The sequence below is a fragment of the Lepisosteus oculatus genome, chromosome 4, assembly GCF_040954835.1.
Source record: "Lepisosteus oculatus isolate fLepOcu1 chromosome 4, fLepOcu1.hap2, whole genome shotgun sequence".
Classification (NCBI taxonomy): Eukaryota; Metazoa; Chordata; class Actinopteri; order Semionotiformes; family Lepisosteidae; genus Lepisosteus; species Lepisosteus oculatus.
In genome coordinates, this window is record NC_090699.1 from 37043345 (window position 1) to 37064836 (window position 21492).

At 34.9% G+C, this 21492-nt stretch overlaps 1 protein-coding gene across 1 annotated transcript in view; it reads left to right on the plus strand.

The window, feature by feature from the left end:
- Positions 1 to 21492, plus strand: part of sorcs3a (sortilin related VPS10 domain containing receptor 3a) — a 273164-nt gene that overhangs the window by 198187 nt on the left and 53485 nt on the right. The window contains exons 6-11 of the mRNA XM_006630827.3: positions 5572 to 5636; positions 10663 to 10781; positions 13116 to 13205; positions 15019 to 15198; positions 18089 to 18235; positions 20765 to 20867. Of these exons, the coding sequence (XP_006630890.2) occupies positions 5572 to 5636; positions 10663 to 10781; positions 13116 to 13205; positions 15019 to 15198; positions 18089 to 18235; positions 20765 to 20867 (704 nt within the window). The remainder of the gene's footprint in view (positions 1 to 5571; positions 5637 to 10662; positions 10782 to 13115; positions 13206 to 15018; positions 15199 to 18088; positions 18236 to 20764; positions 20868 to 21492) is intronic.

Sequence of the window (21492 nt, forward strand, 5' to 3'; positions counted from 1 at the left end):
GCCGGTTCCGACCCGGTTCCTGTTCGTTATCTCCCCGGATGGATTGCCTGGCCATGGACTTTTGCCTCTGTTCTTGATTACCCGTTTGGATTTTCTATATGGATTGTTCGCCGCGGACTCACTTCCCCTGGACACCTGCACTCCTTGGACACGCCCCCTGTCTCCATACCCTTCTCCTGCATGATTTTCTCCCTACTGTGTCCTCACCAACCGGATCGTGTCGTCTGCATAGAGCCCGGAAAGAACTGTTTGTGACAGGTGTCTTTAATAATTACCTAAACATGCTGGTTACATGCTGATTCGATGGGTTTCCTTTATATTATTTGCTTTACTGTAGAGTTCTTCGGGGACAACTGTGCAATATCACTATCTTTCAGCACAGATCTTTGCAGGCTCCCCACAGTCCAGCATGGATTCGAAAGTCTGCTGCAAGAGAGACCTTACAGTTTCTTCATTCAATTTATGATGATTATTTTTGTTTTATACTGTTATGATACTGCTATCTACAAGCTCTTGAATCACCATAGGAAAATAAATCTAATTTGTTTCTCAGCTGTACAGTACTGATAAAACGTTTCACTGAACTTGCAAATGACAGACAGCCAGTGCAGCAATCCCTTTGATATAACAATAAAATCAGGCTTGTTCTAACAGAATATCATTTCTAATAACTATATTGTATTTAATTATTCCTAATGGAAAAAGAAAAACACCTGTTCTACTTTCTATCACTGGGATAGAAGGAATCAATTGTTTGGCTGAATCTTGTTTCTGCTGGAATGGAGTTTGTTGCTGCACATATAAGAGTACCATCATGGAGCCTGCATCCGCTAGTAAATTATAATACTGCATCTAATAATTATTAGAGAAGGGTATTAGAGCTCTGTTTTTCATTCCATCGCAAACCTGAATGACTTAGAGTAATTTTACTAATCAAGTTCATTATTACCTCTGACCTTTGCAAGAGCCCAGCTCTCAAGAATTAGGGTTGCCTAACTCTCTATTAGAAGTGTACACAGTTGAATGTGAAAGAGCAACAGGGAGTCTTGAATGGTACAGTCTGTTGCCTGTTTGGTGCCCAGGCTCAGAGCATTCGCTGAAGTGGACAGGTGCTTGGGTGAATCCTGTTATAATGGTCCATGCAATCATACAGGATGTAATGATTTCACTTGCACTTTTAGTGGCAAAATCATTCAAAATTGCAAAATATCAGCAGCAGTCTTCTCAGGACTCCTACTGCGGCAAGATGCAATGGTTTCAAGGAACCATTTAACCAAATGATAGTTTTATTTCTACATGTTTGGGTACATGCACTAGCTAATGTAGAATTCAAAGTAATGCTCAAATTTATATTGTACTAGTAACCCCTCATTTAGAATACTGTGTTCAGTTTATCACTGATATCTGTCACGACCACCAGCCAGCAGAGATCAACGCGTAAGCGAGCTAATCAGTACCAGAAGCGCCGCCGCATGAGTTAACACACCTGCAATTGCTCTACCGTGCGGCACGCCGGGTTATTTATACTATTCTAATCTACTTCCTCGCTATTGAGTTCTCTTCTTGTTGCTCTGCCTAGCGTTTCTTACCCTTTTGCCTTCCTGGAATTCTGTCTACCCTTTTGCCTTCGGGCTTCGGATCTCGTCTCACCCCTTGGATTGTTTGCTATCTATGCCTATTTCGGATTTGACCCTGCAGCTCTCTTTTCGACCACGATTCTGTCTCACATTTTGGATTGTTCTCCACCAGTGCCTTTACCGGATCTCGACCTACCTTCGCCTTCGGACTACGACTCAGCTCCTGGTTTTGCTCTGTACGCTTACTTACCTGCCTACGACTCCTGCATCTGCATCGGATCCTTTTCACCTCTACAGAGCAGCGTTACAATATCATAAAAATGATACAGCTTTAGAAAGTTTACAAATAGAAAGAACAAGGGAGAGGAAAAATAGTCACAGAGGATAGTCATACAGACAGAATAAAGAAGCAACATCTCAGTTTACAACTGATATCTGATCCAAGCACATACAATTCTAAGTGGGCATCTAAGGTAAACAATCCATTTAGAACAAGAGAGAATTTTTCTAACACAACTACACCTAAATGTAGCTATCATGAACATGCTTCATGCCAGCTGATAGAGTCCTAGACTCGTAAAATCGTATCCTGTTAATTAAATTAACTACCATACCACTTAGTAAAATTACTGTATATCTGTCTAATTAACCTAGTATGATGTTAATTAACCTGATCTTAGAACAAAAACATTTTCAAAAGTGTTAAGAAAAAAAAAAGAATCCGGCTTCTGCTCCTGGAAAGATTAATACAGATCATGGCAACTCCAAGGTTAGTTAGAATGTTAAGACATATCAAAACGTAACAGAAAATGATTTCTGAAATTGTTTCCTTGAAATCTGAGCTCACAATAGTTAAAGATTAGATAACATTTCACTACAGAATTACATTACATAATTACAATTCAATTACATCCAATTACATAATCAGATACAGTATAGCACGAAACATTCACCTGCTATGGCCTGTTTGGTCTATACCTAAGGTCCAGAGTTCATCCAGTGTAATACTTGCAAAACAAAACCAAGAATTACATGAGAACAATTACAGTACAAACGAGAGGCTATGTACCCCATACTGCCAAATTGGTAGTTAGCAGCTATCACATACTCCCACTTCTTCACATAAAGAGTGTGTCTTGTTCTTAGTTTTACATGTACTTTCAATCAGAAATATGATTAATCGTGAAAATTTTAAAACTCACAATTGAAAGAACTGCAAGTGCTTAAAGTTAAAGATGGTGACCACAAGATATGAATCTTTTCCAGCATATTCCCTGCAATTAACTATATGCTGGAGTGTAAATTAATATTTTCTATGTCAGGATAAACAGAACAAAACACCATTGATTGGTTACATGTGATGGATAAAGCCAATTGTGACACTCAGGACTGGGGTGTAATAACAAACAAACCTAAAAAGCAGGTCTCAGGAAGACAAAGCTATAAAGTACAAAACCAGTGCTTTTGTTTAAATTGTACAAGAAAAATAAAGCAACCCACCACAAACAACAAAGGTCTAAGCTACTTTTTAAGGTGCTAGCTAAAGTCTTCTGCACATTCCCTACAACACACCAGGTGGGCGGCTACATTGCTTACTGGCTTTCACTATGAGGTCCAACGTCTCAAAAACATCTAAAAACTAAGTTTGACTTCAAGACTCACATTAAACTCTTCCAAAATATTTTTCAAAAACTCACAATTTCACCATCACTTTTCCCACCTGTGATATCATACCAAATAGTTTCAGCTATAGATCTCCATACGGCAGATCAAACAAACTACATACTGTAAACCCCGTGTTCCTGCTTTTTAAATAATCACCTGAGCAATTGTTTTCTCTGATGGTCTGGTGACTAATGGTAACCATTCATTCCCCACAGTATACTGGGGAATATGGCTCAGACAGAGAGTTGACATCCTGCCTAAATCTGTCGTCTCCTCATACAGTACAATAATTTAGAGAGTAATGAACAATACACAAATTATGCATTTTATTGTTAAAAACACCATCCCTTTCTATGAACTTGACATTTTCACAAAAAATAATTTTAACAATTTTACTTTTTGGAAAATTACTGTTATACACTTCTTTCTCTTTAGAATTTTGTAAAAGCTTTCAAAACATTGATCTTTTGGTGGTGTTGACTTTTAAAAAAATGTAATGCAATAATTTCTTAAGCTTCTTAAAGGGGTGGAGATTCCCTGTGAAATTCTTCAGAGAACTTGTCTTTCACAGAATTAAGCATGTACTTCACAAAATTATTTATCCCCATTCCATAACTTTAAAAATAACTTTAAGATCTGAACTATTATAAATAATCTCTCATTTTCTTTTCCCTATGTTGCCTCTGTTTACTGTGTTTCAACTAGCAGTTTTTAAAAATGTATCCACCCATTCATTTTCATATCCGGTTCATATTCCAATACAGGGTGGCAGGGGAACCACAGCCTATACCCAAAGGTAATGGGATGCCAGTTTATCACAGGGCACACACAGACTACATACAATACTTGTACAAGCACACACACATCAGGGCCAATTTTCCCAGAAGGCCAGAATAATTAATTTACCATTATGTATTTGGACAGTGGGAGGAAACTGGGGCACCCAGAGGAAATCTGCACAAACACGGGTGAAATGTACAGACTCCGTACAGACAGTACACAAGTTCCAGATTTGAACCCAGGGCTCCAGGTCTGTCCACTGTCCCACAGTACCACCCTTAAGGGATTTAAAAATACATATTTAGGATTGTAATCTGGTAAGCCATTACTATAAATCTATGAAGATATAACATCTACATACTTCACGATACCAGCAGGGTTACAAGAATTGTAAATAAATTAGAATGTATGCAGCTGTTGCATCATAACTATGGTCTACTGTAAATATATGAATGGCCTAGATAATTTCTAGTTTGCCACTCTTCCGTCATGCATAAGTGCTGTAAAATACATAATGTTCTGGCTGTGAATCACGTCTATTTTAAAATGCATGTGTTTTCAGTGTAAAATTAATCTGTATTTGTTTCTTTTCAACTTATATTTGATATTTTATGTATTTTTGCAAATTTCAAACATATTTGCAATATATTTGAATATTAATTAGGTGTCAGTTTTCACATTGCTAAAAAACAGAACTGTCTAAACAGATTCCTGCTGTTTTAACAATATCCCTCTACTTTACAGAATCAAACAGCAGTTTTATGACTACTTGCTCTTGAAACACACCATAACCCTCAAAATTGTGATCATTTGACCCCTGTGATACCTATTTACACAATCTACTGTATATAAGAACATGAAACACAGTGAACTGAATGTGAACTAAATCACAAAACTTTAAATTAAGTTCTATCCATCCCCATCCAACCAAATGGGGTGAGGACAAGAAATTGTAGTTAACATCCTCTCTCTTAAAAAAAAATGCTTTTAAAATATAAAAATATCTTCTGAACGTCGGGCTTCTGAATGAAAGAGCTGCTGTCTGTCGTTTTAATACAGGATTTCTTTTGCTGTGTGCTTTGTTGCAGGAATGTCAGATTAATTGTAAATCCATTTCTTTTAAGCAAATAAATCTGCTCAGGAGGCCTGTGGCTAAAAGAGGTGTCTCTGTCGTACTTGCGTACATCAGACTTCTATATGATTTGAAAGTGAATAAATAGCAAAAGCTTTGTGAGCTTTGTGTTTTGTTAGAATTTAAGCATGAGTGGAATAGGATCATGTGATGCAAAACATCTCCGAAGCATCCGAAACTTTTACTTGCTTGTAGTGTTTGTTTTTACTCCTACCACCCACTTTGTTTTATACAATGAGAAACCATGATAAATTGCTGCCAGATGGGGGATGAAGATTGGATTCAGTTGAGAGCAATGGGAATGTGAAGTGTCTGTGGTGATGATCAAGGGGACACAAATAAAGTTGTCAATTACTGGGGCTGAATTCTCCAAAGGCCCTTTTCCTCATTGTTTGTCCACCTTCTCTTCCACCACAGGTCTGTAATTGGGTTAGACAAGGAGTCAGATCTGGTACACATGGAGGCCCGCACTGATGATGGACGTGAGTAATTCTAATTCATGGACAGTGAAGAAAAGCTCTTTCTCCTCCTACTACAAGGCACAGAGAGCAAAGGAAGTGAACAAAGAATAAATCCCACTTCTAGTTTGAAAATGTGTCCCAAGGGTACAGGAGCTTAGATAAAGTGACTGATAAATGCCTGCTTGATAGTTGATTAATATGGCCTTTCTCTTCATCTGCCTCATACATTAAATGTCAGCATCATAATTTTGAATGTCAGTACAATCTAAGTCTTCCACAGGCATTATTTTATATACTGTCTATGGATGTTCAGAAAATGAGGAGTAGACAAGTGCTTTCAAACAAGTATTGTTTTTATAAATGAAGGTGTATCTGATCAGAATTTATAATTCTGAAATGATATACAACCACTGTAGAATTTATATACACTTACAAACAAATGAAGCCTCAAAGGTGAACCTTGGGTTTTGAACTGAAAATGTAAGTTTATTCATTGGAACATTTCTAACACTTTCAAATTAGAAATGAACTTATTCGCTCTGGGTGTAATGTATGAAATGTGAAATTATGCAAAGGGGAAAAAGTCCTAAATCAATATACTGAACAAATGAAGATTTTATTGCTGTTTTATTGTAGGTAACCGGGTTTGGTTTAGGGCTCTGGGTAATAATAAAAAGGGAAAATGTTGCCCTTTTTTGAAAGTAAGGTCAGTGGTGCAGCAACAATTAGCTTCAGGTGAGAAGAAAGAATCGTCAAAGAGGCTGAATGCCAGTATGTTGAATACAAGACCTTTGAAGGAACATTTGTCATTGCTTCACTTCAGAAATGCTCACTTACAAGTTACAAGTATGTCCTAGCATTCTATTGTATATGTCTGGACAAGAGGCTTAGAAGGTTTTGGAGAAAAATACATTTTTACTCCAGTCTATTTTATTAATAGCAAAATGTTGTATATTGTATGTTGTTTTAATGGAAGGGAAAGGAAACTGTGACAGAGGATGACTGACGATATGTAAATTAATGGATTTTCCATTTGGATGTGAAGATTCAACCCTTAGTTTTAATTACATTTGTTTTAATTTACATTAGTTTCTTTTAAAGGAAAAGAGAACGCATTTTTTCATTTGTTAAATAACAATGTTAAAATGTTACAATTTGATAAGAATTGATGCTAGGTGATTGATACAGTATGCATCTTTGACATGAAATTTCCTAACCTAACGCTTCGTGCTTAAGGTATAAGCAACTCTATATAGGATGCCTGTTAGTGTGTTGTGTTTTGTTTCTTTGCAGTCACCATTGGCAGAAATATCTTCATGATCAAGGCTATTAAACAAAGCTGGAAATTTGAATTTATCCTTGATCAATCACCATGCCTCAGACACATTAAAAACAAACAGCATAATGTACTGATGTGTGGATTAATATACTATTTATCAGGCTGTTTCAAAACAGAGAAAATATTCAGTTACAGTAGCTGGAGAACTTTAATATGTTAGCAAAACTCTGGCTTTTCATTTTCACAAAGCAAGACTGAATTGTTTCCAGTTAAGTGACTATTGCACCACATCTTCTATTCCAACCTTCTCAGGGTAGGTTAATTCAAACTTAGCCTGACTTCGTAGTTCAGAGTTTGTCTCATCTACAGTACCAGTCAGTCCCTGATTTACTGGAAAGCATTACATCACCTTTCCTTAGGGATTGAGTTGACACTTAAGCTTTGCAAAGAGAAAGTTTAGAGATTGCCAAAACCCTTTACAGTTTGATGGATAATTTGTATGTGAAAAATACTATTTCAGCAGACAGGGTATACTTCACATTCATGATCTCTTAAACCCATACATTGGTAATACTGCTTTTAGTAACTCAGATAACATCAAACCTTGACCATAGGGCTGAGATACCTTGTCACTGGTGTTGGCAACTCAGAGTGCTTCAGTAAATAATAATAATAATTGCTTATACTTATATAGCGCTTTTCTTGACATTCCACTCAAAGCGCTTTACAGGTAATGGGGACTCCCCTCCACCACCACCAATGTGTAGCATCCACCTGGATAATGCAACGGCAGCCATAGTGCGCCAGAACGCTCACCACACATCAGCTATCAGTGGGGAGGAGAGCAATGAAGCCAATTCATAGAGGGGGGTTATTAGGAGGCCATGATTGGTAAGGGTCAATGGGAAACTTGGCCAGGACGCCGGGGTTACACCGTTACTCTTTGCGGGAAACACCCTGGGATTTTTAATGACCACAGAGAGCCAAGAATAATTAAGTCTCATCCAAAAGACGGCGCCTGTTTACAGTATTGTGTCCCCGTCACTATACTGGGGCATTAGGACCCACATGGACCGCAGGTTGAGCACCCCCTGCTGGCCCCACTAACACCTCTTCCAGCAGCAACCTTAGTTTTTCCCAGGAGGTCTCCCATCCAGGTACTGACCAGGCTCACACCTGCTTAGCTACAGTGGGTTACCAGTTGTGAGTTGCAGGGTGATATGGCTGCTGGATTTAAAGTGGCAGTGTGTCACAAGAATGAACATGGTGTATGAACTAAACAGTTTTTGCATACATTGACAATGTTTCCTGGTAATAAAGTAGTTGCCATTAAACAGGGGTTTCATGAAATAGCAGGTTATATTCTTATATACTGTATAGTTCTATTCACTGTACATGTAACCTCTGTTCCACTTACTGTAGCTATGTATTTTTCAAACATTTTCTTGCAGCATTTCCTAATGTAATATGTGTTCTGGACTGCAAAGAGATCCTCATTAAAGCCCTCTCAGGGTAAAACAAAGCTGATTTTGTTAAAATAAATTCAATTTACAGTATCAATGTACAAGTAAAAAATAAAATTCTAGACTTACAAATATGAACATCAATTACTCAAAAAAAATAAAAAATAAAAACCATCAATCATTGTCTTTAATAGGAGTTTTTAAATATGTCCTATAAACTTGAGCAATATATTGAACAAAAACAACCACCTTATCATTAATCTTAAGTACAATGTGTCGTGAAAAACATTCTGTTCCAAGAGTGTACATTTCAGGTCTATTTAATGGATTTCTTGAATTAGTTAGATTAGGTGGATTAGTTACACCTTCACTTTATCAGCTGTTGTAAAGACAAGAACACACATTGAGATAACATTTGGGGGTTTGACTGTATCCCCGGACAGGGCATGTGACATCATTGTCACATGTGCTGTGCTACATAACATTTACACTCTTAGGAAGGAGAGAGTTCCGCCCCATCACCCATACCCTGTGATGACCCTTCTCTCATTCCTCTGGATTAACAGCATGACAGCAAAGAGAGAGCCATCATAGCTAGACATCATTCTTGTTAAATGATGACCAGTTTTTTTAAGGTATTTATATTTCATATATAATGTACTGTAATTATAATATATAGAGATATAATATTTAATTAATTCTAAATCTTATTTCTATTTTTTCCAATTTTATTTTTTAGGATTAATTTTAATTAATTCTAATTTTGATTCTAAGTTTTATTTAGGTTATTTTTTTCCAATTATAATTAGGTCACATTTTTAGCTGGCTTAAGATTTTCTGCAACTTTCGGGGAAAGGATCTAAAACAATTGTTGATGATGATGATTCCTCCTCCAGCCTTTTGCTTCTCACACTTTTTCTTGTTGGCTAAAATTAAGTACATTTCATTCTACAGGGGAACTACTGTACGTACCACTTGATGATATTCAAGTGATATTCTTATAGTTTGTCTTGAGTTCCTCACATTGTGCCAAAACTACATACATAAATGATTGCAATTATTGTTGCATGGAAACAATATTATACAACACAAAATGGCTTAAGAGTAACTCCACTTCATTGCCAATATAAGTAATACCATTACATACTTACACAATTGTTTGATTGTGATAGTTTTGTCATATGTTAAGATATTTCAGAGCATTCCATAATTAACATTTGCATTCAATTTATCAATGATTCTCTGCCAGACATCTTCTCTGTATTTGCAGCAACTATGGTATTATGCCCCATCATTAGAACAGATTTTATCTCCTCATAGTTTTACATAAGAAGCTATAATTCGTGGACACTGTTTTAAGACGCATGCACTTTCACAGAGAGTTTGTTGGCTCACATAAAGGATTCAATGCTCAATCCTTCTGCCTTCTAAAGTGTGGCGCTAATATACTGTTAGTCCAATTGTTTAAGCCTGATTTGGTTTAACTGTACAACTGAAACAGTAGCCGTCGTGAAGAGCAAGCCTGAAGTCACTTATCAAGTTAATTCAATCTGGCTTACTTGAGAAATTCTGAACTCATTAAACCTGCTTCGTGAAACTGCCCCCAGGTCTCAAAATGTGATCAACATAATGCTGTCCTTATATCATTATGCTGCCACCAGCAAAAATGATTTTTTTTTCCTGAAACCCTATCTCAGCAGAATGTTTTCTCTTGTCTTCATATCCTCTGCACACTTAAATAAAAAATAGAATTGGAATTCAAACAACAACTGCATACTTGGCCAATATCAAGGGTGCTGCCAAAATGTTGATGCTGCGATTTCAGCCATGGATCTCAGTAATATAGATCTAATATTTAGTTTTCCGAATGGCTTAATAGGCACTTAATAACTGCAATTGACTACAAATGGGTTGTACTTTGGTTCTAGACTCTGTATTTAAAAAAAATGTCAATACATTTTCCCATACTGCATGTCCACTACTCCATGTTTCACAGCAGATTCTGATTCAAAAATTGAGGGTAACTCTTGCACTGTGTGGAATAAACATGCAGAAAATTGAACTTATCAGTAAATGTATCCAAAATGTTTTTTTTTAATATTGTTAATTAGCAATTAAAGTTGTACTTTTTGAATTACTTAAAATCTACTGGCAATGGGATTGGCAAAATAAAAAGACTTTAAGGTTCTATGAAGCAGAACATACATATATACTGTACATTTCCTTCTATGTGAATATGGGTTCTAGCTTTAATAGTTACAGAATATGTAATTATTTTTAAATTCTTGTATTTTTGTCTTATTAGGTGCTCAATATGTAACATGCCGGGTTCAGGAATGTTCTGAACCAAACAGACACCATCCTTTCCCAAGCTACATTGACACAAATTCCCTTGTCGTTCAGGATGACTATGTCTTCATTCAGGTACTGAATTTCATTTAGCTGGTGCTTAATAAACACGTACTGTACAGTATTTGCGTATACTTTACGTATATCGCATCTCAGTTTTCCAGACTTCCAGATTTAATTATTGGCAAGAATGTTTGATATCAAATTTTTATCTCTGAATTATCGATTTTCACCACTTGCTCTATAGCATAAATATTTGATAGTTTTCCTGCAAATAATTTATTTTATTTAATTTTATTTCAAGATAAACTGTAACATATACAAATACAAAGACAAGAAAGCTGTCTCTTTGAAGTGATACTGTACAGAAAAAGCTGAAAAGCAAACTGCCAAAGCACCAAAGCAGCCATAATGAAGCTCTAATTGATATCCTTAACTTACTATTAGCAACTTACTGTCTGGGCACTTTCTTTTCAGAGCTTATGGTGCATGTCCATACTGCAGAAATCCCTTCTTAATATTGAACCAAGAAATTGATTTGTAAATGTGAGTAAAACACAATGGGATTAAGCTTAGTAGCTTTCACATTTTCTGTAATTAATGACTCAACTACAGGTTATCAATTTGAGTGTTGTCTTTAGTTCTGTCGCTATAAAGGAAAGAACTATAAGGAATAAAAGAGGTGATTTTTTCAGGTCTTTGTTTTAGAAACACTGATTTTATGTGTTCATCTTTTCTATTTCCACCTCCAACTTACAGAGAAAAGTTCATTCTTCAGTTAAATGAACATTCTGAAAACATATAAACAATATCAAATGAACACCCAGGCTAGTACAGGTACAGTATACCAGGATCTTTGTCTAGTTTCATATCTATAGATGAAACATTTGAAACAATTCCTGGAAGGGCAAGCTTTTTCATTCGGATGATTCTGAAATTGTATCACATCACTTTTCATTCTCTTTCAGCAAGAATACTTCTTTCATAAAATACTGTGAACATCTATTTTAAGATCCTATTTTGACCCAAAACTATTATACCAATGTATTTCTCAAAAAAGTAATTGTAATGCAAATTGAACATCTACAGTAGCCCAGCAGCGAAAAAGAGTCCTCTTTAGGACCGACAGGTGGTTTACCGTGTGCCTGTCTCATGTGCTGACTCATTGAGGACCCAAAAGCTTACAGTTCTGAGCTCCAATAAGCCTTTCCTAGAAAACAGACCACAACCCCATTTTGATTTGCAGCAATTCAAGACCTCCTGGTTTTATCACATTGGGTCACACATGATAGATTATAGAAAGAAAAATCGATCATCCCAATTTACTTTTTTAAGCTCAGCCATCTCTGGTTGGTATTGATTTTTATCTTCTGCACTTCATCGCACACAGGACTACTGTGGAGGACATTCTGCCATTAGCAAACTCTTCTCCACCCTTCTCTGTTAAGGACCAGTGCGTTAACAGTACACTGGGAAAAAAGACTAATTGTTTCGGACGTTTAATAATGAACCTCTTTTATTTGCATGTTTTTAAGCCAGCAGCTTGTTTTGTTCACATTTAAATAAGGGAGGAAATGAAGGAAAATAAATTAAATGTGTCCCCGCTGTTAATTAGAAGTCACTGCCTTTTGTGTGAGTAGATGATAGTTTTATTGCGCTGACTTGGGAGGAAGTGACAGGTTAGAATTCTGTGCAGGGCTATCTCCAGCATTTACAAACAGGCCCACATGTTTGTGAGGCACCACGTCAATAAGGATGACTTTCTTCAGGGGAGAGTGGGCACGTTTGGTGGAGTTAAAAGATTTCACTTGACAAAGTATAATGAGGGTATTGATTCTACAGTGTACAAGAAATTTCCCACAGTCTTACTCTTAATGCAAAGAGGATGTACTGTATCACTGAAAACAGCATACCTATAGAATTGTAAATGTTTAATAATACATCTTTCAATAACTAGTAGATAAATTCCTAATATAACCTATTGCTGAATACTTTAAGTTGAAATTTAGCATGTGATCTACAGATAATTAAGTTGATGATCAAGCTTTGAAGTTAGGATAGAGGTATTTTAGCAGATTGGGAAGTCTTTCTGTTTGTTTAATTTTTATTTTAACAGTTTAATTTTTAAACTGTTAGCCTAGTGATGCTACATTGTTGGTCACTTTATTGTCTGATTAAACTTTATTTTTCCTAGCTCAAAACCTGGTTAATCTGAGCCATTGAGTATAGATGATGGGTTTTTTTTTAATCTGTCACAGGCTTTATCTTTATTGCTTTGTTACTGATTCAAGTACAGTATGAACAAAGTGACAGCTTTTCAGGGTCACATCACATGGACAGGTCTTGGAATTTCGTTTTCAAACACAGCAGGAAACAGACAAGAAAGTGAACTGTATTTTTTATTTTCAGGTTACAACAGCAGGTCGGGCCAGTTACTATGTATCCTATCGACGAGAGCCATTTGCGCGCATCAAGCTACCAAAATACTCACTACCAAAAGTAAGAGAAATAAAACGTACATTCCACTGGATATTGTTAAAATTGTTGCTTTAATCTGTGTGTGCACATTTACTGTTTACAAATTATTTGATTTGTGAGAAATAACGTGCAGGCAAAGGTCAATTGCTTTTCTATTTTAATTTCAGAGGCTTTATCTTTCAAGTTCATATACTGTACATCTATATACAGTATACATATATACATATAATGTCTGTGTCAAATGTCATCCCAGATGATCCTAGATTTGAAAAAAAAATACTGCCAATCAAAGGACTAAAAAATATGTAGAAAAAATATTTTTTCTATTGTCAATTATTGTTGTCTCTATAGTAACAGGTTCTTATTGTGATTAGAAAATAAGTGTTTCTGTACCATCACAGAGTTAAATATTATGAGAATGAACATGAAAACAGCATCTCTATACTTGGAGATAGGAAAGGAGATCCTGAAAGGAGATGTCAACTGAATATTTGGCTAAAATCCCTAATGATAGTTAGCTTTTTTTTGCCAGGTTCACATACTGTACATGGATAGTAAGAAGTTACATTGCATTCAAACAATTAGTATTTTAATCTCTTTTCGTTAATCTTTACTTCGAGATAAACTCTCTTTGAGCTATGAAAATGACTCACGGTGAATAATATTAGTATTAATCTAAGAACATTCTGAAATAATTATTTACTATAGGTAAAATTATCAGTTTCTGCTGTACTTTGTGATTGCTTGAGGCAAAACAACAGAATCAAGATGATGGAAAATCAATGTTGTGAGACCCTTCACATAAAGAAGAAATTAATGCAATGCAATGCAATGTGCAATGCTGCACATGGACATTCTCTTCAAAATAATTTAAATTAATTAAACTGACATCTTAAATTGATATCTGCCACTAAAGTATTAGAATATTAATTAACACTTGTATTGCCATTTGAACCGGTGACACTGAATAGCCTGTTGTCTGTATTGTTTTTCCATTGGGAGATTAATTAAAAGTGAGAATAGATACTGTATGCAGTATGCTCATTTTCCATGTTCAAGGAGAAAACCAAATCTTTTTATTGTCGAGAGAGTTAATTACTGGTTGATAGAAAGCAGGGACACTACCAAGGCAACTAATCTGAGACGTTTTTTAACATGAATGATAGCAAAAGATGTGCATTTGCTATCGTTCACATTTTTGTGCATTATCTTATGCAACTGAAGACAAAAATTGGTGGAAAAGAATCTTAGTAAAACTAAGTAGATGGTCATTGGATTAAGTTGATTAAGTCGACAAGTTTTATTACTGAAATAAATAAAACATTGAATGCTTTTGGCAACACCTAAATAATTGAAGACTATAATGTAGTAACAAATTGAAAATTGTAAACTTATTGGTAATAAAGTTTCTTCAAACACTGATAGTCACATTAACTGATAAGAAGTAATGATGATGATGATGAACAGCATAACTTACTATTATGAAAAGTTCCTTTTCCTTGTCACGTTTAATTATAGAATAAGTAACAAAATAGATTCCTTTGCTGAATCTGAAGTGCTTTACCTCGTATTTGGTTTTCCTACAATGTGTGATTATCAGTGAAGATAATGTGGTATAAACTGTTGAAAGGATTGCTGTTCATGCAGGAATGTTATCAGAAAAAAATCAATACCAGAATGCAGTATAAAGTTATGTTTGCTCTGTGATAGTGTGCTGTTGCCCAGGACATGGTGTATTAAGACTCAATTAGGAGTCTGGACTGCAGTTTTACCTAGCAGTGCAGACAGGATTTCTCTTCAAACTGGCTCAGAGATAACAAGTTCCCTTTGACAGGACATGCACATCATCAGTACAGATGAGAATCAGGTGTTTGCAGCCGTGCAAGAGTGGAATCAGAATGACACATACAACCTTTACATATCGGAGACTCGAGGGATCTATTTCACGCTCGCCCTGGAGAATGTGAAAACCAGCAGGGGGATAGAAGGAAACATCATGATCGACCTCTATGAGGTATGTGTCCATGGTCATGCAGTCTTATGTGATACTAAGGGTCAGATGGAATGTAAACCCCCACTGTTTATAAATGTATACACATTTATTTCAGTTTTCACATAATAACTCTGTTATATTTAGCTTGGTGGAAAGAGAGGCAAATGCAGTTTTATTTGTATCAGCCATGTTTATTGGATATTCTTAACTCATGAGCTTTTAAATGCTTGAAACAATTTAATTGTGATCACTGAAACAAGAGGCTTGCATAAAATCAAATACTGTGTTTAATTACAGGAATGATCTGGACATTTTTCACTTAAATTAAACTATTGACTTGCTATATTTATCAAAATCCTCATGGTCATGGTCCAGTTCATTATAAAACTTATCATTTAACTGACCATTAAAAGCTGCTGGATTATGGGTTTTAAGAACCTGGGATGGCCAACCCTCATCTACTGTACTATTTATTAATCAAACAAAATTCTGGGTGATACAGATACAGTACTTTAAAGATATTTTTCAAGATATAACTTATACCTTGTAAAATACAACTAAGATTGAGGTACAGTTATATTAAAAATTCTGCATTGATGTAGTCCATAAAGGTTATATCAAGAGGTACCTCAATTTTTGATTCTTTGCGGCTACAAATATCATAGTTTTATCTCTGATTTTCTACGTGTCAGTAGTTTTATTTGTTTTATAACTTATGTAAAGGAAAGTGCATGGTAATTAATCAAACTTCCACAGCTTTTAAACTATTTATTAAAAAGGAAATTTGATATCAAGGAAAAATCAATGAACTACAACCCTGTATGTGCTCCTGTGACAGCAAATGAGATACAAACCTAGAGAAGCAATCCATAAAAGCTTCAGATTCAACATGAAAAACAACAAAAATATTATTCCAATGATTCAACTCAAAATGCCAATGCAACAATACAAAGTTGTGCTAAGAAAAATAAATGGCAGTGAGTAAATTCTGTCAGATTGTAAAGACTTTCCATATTGATTGAGATTTAATTAAAAAGTCTACTGTATTTTCAGAACTTTACAGCCCATTAAACTTTCTTGAATTCATTCAGATAGCCATTCGGTGACTGAAACATTTTCCTTGTTACTGAATTTACTCTTTGCTCTACAGACTTTTGAATGTGCTTCTTACAATTTATGAGCATTTTCTTCAGTCCAGCTGTTTGATTTTCTTTTGTCCCCCAAATCAAAGACACCAAGCTGGTTTTTATTTCATTACATTGATCATTAAAATGGCCACATAGGGACTACACTGAAATTAAAATATACAGTATCCTACTTTGCTCTCCAGTCAGTTGTTTATTCATTGTATAATAATTGTTTAAAAAAAACAAATGTCTGAAATCTGCTAATTAATAATTGCTAAGGTGATAAACATTATCAGTGCAAGCTTCTTTCAAACATGCCTTTCAGTGGTCCTTATATTGTAATGATATGGACTGTGTGTACAAATTCAAAATCTATCTTTTTTAGGATTTAATATTTATGGGAATGTTAATTAATTGTATTGTTGACAACATTTTGATGACGTAACACTGTTCCTTGTAATACACTGCATATATATTTAATTAAACATACTGTACATATAAATATAATATACTGTATGTACTTGAACTCATATACAGTTGTATGCATCTGTGATTTAATGTCTCATTAATTTCAATATTGAATTTGAATTTAAAACTAATTTGATCTCCGTGATTCAGTTCTAGTTTTCTTCATTCGCCAGCAACAAAAGAAAATTAGAGTCTGAGCAATGCAACTTCTTGCTTTTGTTATTTCAGCAGTATAGATACTGTGCGTAATTCACATTCTATTACATTTTTTAAATATTACGTTTTCTCCTTTTTTAATTGGAATTATTAATCATTGAATAGCATGTTCTATAATATTAAACAGCTGTGACAGGGTAGTAAATCAAATGATAATTCATTATCTTTTTGAGAATTATTTAAGTGACCATTTCATTTGATATTATGTTTGTACTGTAAAGTTCTAAATTACTAAATCATTTAGTAGTTTTCTTGAGTTGCAGAGCATTGGAGAGGAGTATTGAGTTGCGGCTCAATTTAAGATCATTTTGTAATGGACACTACAAACTGTTTTTTGACTTGCTCATATCAACAACAGATTGACATATATTACTGATAGGTACAGTATCTTTATACTGAGAGCAGATGATAATACAAAAAATACTAACTTATTAAAAAAATATACTGTAGTATAACTAGAACCAAATTTTAGTTTATTCAAAAATAACTAGCAATTTGCCCTTGAAGACTTAACATAGCAAATACAGAATGTCAGATGTGTTTATTGAAACTGCAGTGATTTGGGATTTCTTGGATAACTGCATATTGTACCTGCGGTTTCCGGATGTCATTGTTTCCAATTTCAACATTATCCCCGTGTTAAGCTGCTACAAAAAACAATGTCCTTTTATAATAAATATTTATATTCCTGAATGACGGCTCTGGTCAGCCAAATAGATGTTTCATTAACTGTGTCTGTCCAATGCATAGCTTTCCCACAACACTGTCAGATGTGATGCCCATTAGTGCCACTTACTTTGGAGCTTTTGGAAAGGAGTGTGCCTGGCCACTCCTAAAACAATAGGATCTGATTTCATACAGGTCTTGAGGTCTCCCAATTACCATCAGATGCAAATTCGATTTGACTTGAGATATGCAGCCTGCATGGAAAAGACACTTTTTAAATTAGTGTTGTTTTGGTTGTTATTCTAGTTGTTCTGCTGATACAAAAACCGGCAGTGGAGTTAAAAAGGTCATAAGCATTTTTAAGGTGACACCGAATGTCTTGCGTAATTTCTTTCCAACCACCTTTTTTGTTTAGCTTTTTCCATTTTTCCTAGGTAGCAGGGATAAAAGGAATGTTCATAGCCAACAGGAAGCTTGAGAACCAAGTGAAGACCTACATCACGTACAACAAAGGCAGAGATTGGCGTTTACTGCAGGCACCTGCCACAGACATGGGAGGCAATGACATCCATTGTGTTCTAGTAGGTGACTTTTCCAAACTTCCTGTAATTTCCAGAAACTACTTGTTTTTGTAACATCATTAAAGAATGGAGTCTCGGACATGGGAAATTTGGTACATTTTGTACTATATCCCTGTTCATTGTGCTGGCAAATTCAAAGAAATATGAGTGGAAAGCAATGCCTAAAAAAGGATTGTTTTTGTAACTCATCAATAGACACAATCTCTTCTCAGAAATGCAGCTTATTTTCCAGTTGATACCATCAAGTCTTCAAGTTTTCAAAGTAATTTTGATTTGGCTTATATGCATTACACAGGAAAGCATTTCAGACAACTGTGATATCAGGTAGCTTTGTTTTAGGTGTTCTGTGATGAAAGCATTATAACATTTAGATATTTATAAAAGTTACCATGACCAGTTACAACTAAGCCCTAATTTATTTTTAGCGTGTTACAAAAATCAAACCTTGTATTTTTATTGTGCCTAAAAGTCCACAAATAAAGAAAAAGGTATCAATTGCCAAGTATTAATATAAACCAAACAAGCATGGTACAATACATTATTTTACATTAAGTAAGAGTAATAATAGAGTAGTGCAAAAACAGAATGACATATTTCAAGTGCATATAATATAAAGCAAAGATACCAAATGAGTGAAAAAAATAATCTGAATACATCAGAATTTTGAACATACTGTACTCAAATTTAAAAAGTCTTCTAAAATATAATAAAAGGCACTCAAGATGTACCATGGTACACAGTGTGGAGTATTATTGTACCGCTAATGAGAGATTGCAAGTTGCAAGCTTGATCTAAAAATGCATTCTGAAAAGACATATGGAGAATCTCAGATGTGATCAGAAATAGTGCAGTCTTGATGTCCTAATATCTGGTACAACCACAGAGGACTTAATCGTGAAGAAGATATTGAAGGATGAATGGATGGAAGCAGTGTAGTTGAGGTCTTTGAAATCATGACTAGAAAATGTAAACATACGTACATATTTGTACATATGTACATTTTTAGAGAAATATGTTAGTTATTAATTTGTTTTCTTGCTTTGATTAATAAGAAGTTTATCAGTGCCATGTATCTTTTACATTCTCTTTGGTTTTTGCATCACTAAATCGTAACTTGATTCATTTCTGTAAACCAATGCTTTTGATTATCTTATATTTAATTTTTTATTATTATAGTCTAATGTATTAGTTCTTGTGTTTTAAATATTTGGCTGGCATTAGTGGATCATTTTGAGGAAAATGCAGAGCTTGAGAAAACCTTTCTGCCTGTTTTGCTGTAGATTCCATAAATAAATGTAAAATACAATGCTAAGGAGAGTAAATCTTTTAAAAAGAAAGTTCCTAATTAACAGCTCAGCTCTTGATCCAACCTATTCACTAAGATTGCTTTTGAGTGCTTTCCAGCCTTTCTCTTGTTCACTGTGCCCTTTTAAAAGCTTTTCATTGATATTGTATGGGATGGATGACAATTAGAGAAATAATTTAGAATGGTTAGTCATTGAATAAATGCAGGTAAGGACACAACTGAAGCTTGGGAAAAAGGGTTAAAGGCTGAGTTTAATAGTACATTTACATGACATTTTAATTGCACGCATATTTTTTCTTCTATTAAATTGAAAAGTTCAGGACTGTTGTCCTTGATGTCCTTACCAAAAAACTCATGCAGTCATTTGAAAAGATGAAGGGAAACATCCCCTATTTCTCATCTCAGGAGAGACATAATTGTTTTTTGAAGGTGTTCTCTGGCCTGGGAGAGCCAATTTGGTGCTTTTATGTTAAATTCAATAACTCCTGTTTTAATGACAGATAAAAGGCAATTGATTATACTGTTGATACCACGATAGCCTTATCACATGATAGAAGGAGATAAATACACAGTATCCTTCATGCATGTACTGTATTTGTCTACAGTAGAGCTCTTTTGAAATACACTGTATGCAAATTTAAGAGTAATGTCGGCTGCTCAACTGTGTATGTCACAGAGAGCATCATTTGGTTTTTTGTTATTGGAATCTAGAACAGAATACTGACCTGCCTCCTATCGTTGATTCTCCTACATTGGATTCTTGTACTCTTTTTGGTAAATCATTTTTTATCCCTAGAGCAGATCTACAGTACTTCCAAGGCAGGTTTGACTTTGACACAGTTCTCTTTCAAAAGTTACAGATACTTTAAATATGAGGAACAAGTGAAGGTTAAGTCCATGCTAAAAAGTAGAAAAAAGTATGAACACATTTCAGCTGTCGAGCCTTTTTCAGGTGTGATGCTGGCACAGCTCCCACTTGGACTAGTTGAAGAATTATAAAAACCAGAAGAGGAAATGTGTCCAGTGCCTGTAATGTTGTGCTTTATTTCTAGTCATCCCTGGAAAAGTAAACTGCAACTGAATGACAAAATGCCACCCTGCCTTGAATGCAATCCTGTCGTTATATACAGTATGACCTTTATTAAATAAATATGTGAATAATGTTTTCTTATATTTGTGCTCCTTATATCAATTTAATTTTTTACTTCTGTTTGTTTCCTTAGCCATTTTGTTCCCTACATCTGCATTTGCAGATTTCTGAAAATCCCTATACTTCTGGAAGTATCTCAAGCAAAAGCTCAGCTCCAGGAATCATAGTGGCTACAGGTAAGGTACATGTGCACTGCTCTCTGCTTGCAAGGTTTGCATAAAATTACGCACTTTTATTTATACACTTATATCTTTCCCTGTACAAAAATACATAATAATCTGAGTGAATCCCACATCATTATACATCATTCTATTCTCACATGAATAAAACATGACTAAATGATTACAAAGCTATCTACTAAAAATGCATAGGTAATTTTGTAAGGTACAGGTAGGTGTATCAATGATAACTTACAGTAGGTTATGTCAGGTCTAGTCTGGGCGCTTATACTGAAAATGGAGAAACAGTTTTTCAGTTATCTAATGTCTGTCCAAATTGTATGAATTTATGCAGTGGTACTGTAGGAGATGTACAGTAGCTTTTGTTTTGTTGTTCATATAGGGAAAAGACAGCAATTGTATTATTCCAAAATGTGCAAGACATCAAGTGAAAAGCATATAAGGGCTCTCACAACTACAGTATGTTGTTTTTGGAATATGTTTACCACTCTAAAACCACAACTTCAATAGACTTTATTATGTAATGTGGCACTGCTGTCACCAAAATACAAGTTAAAGTATAATTGGAAAACAAAATAAAAATTTATTTATCTCTACAATGTTTCTTATACTGTATGAAGCA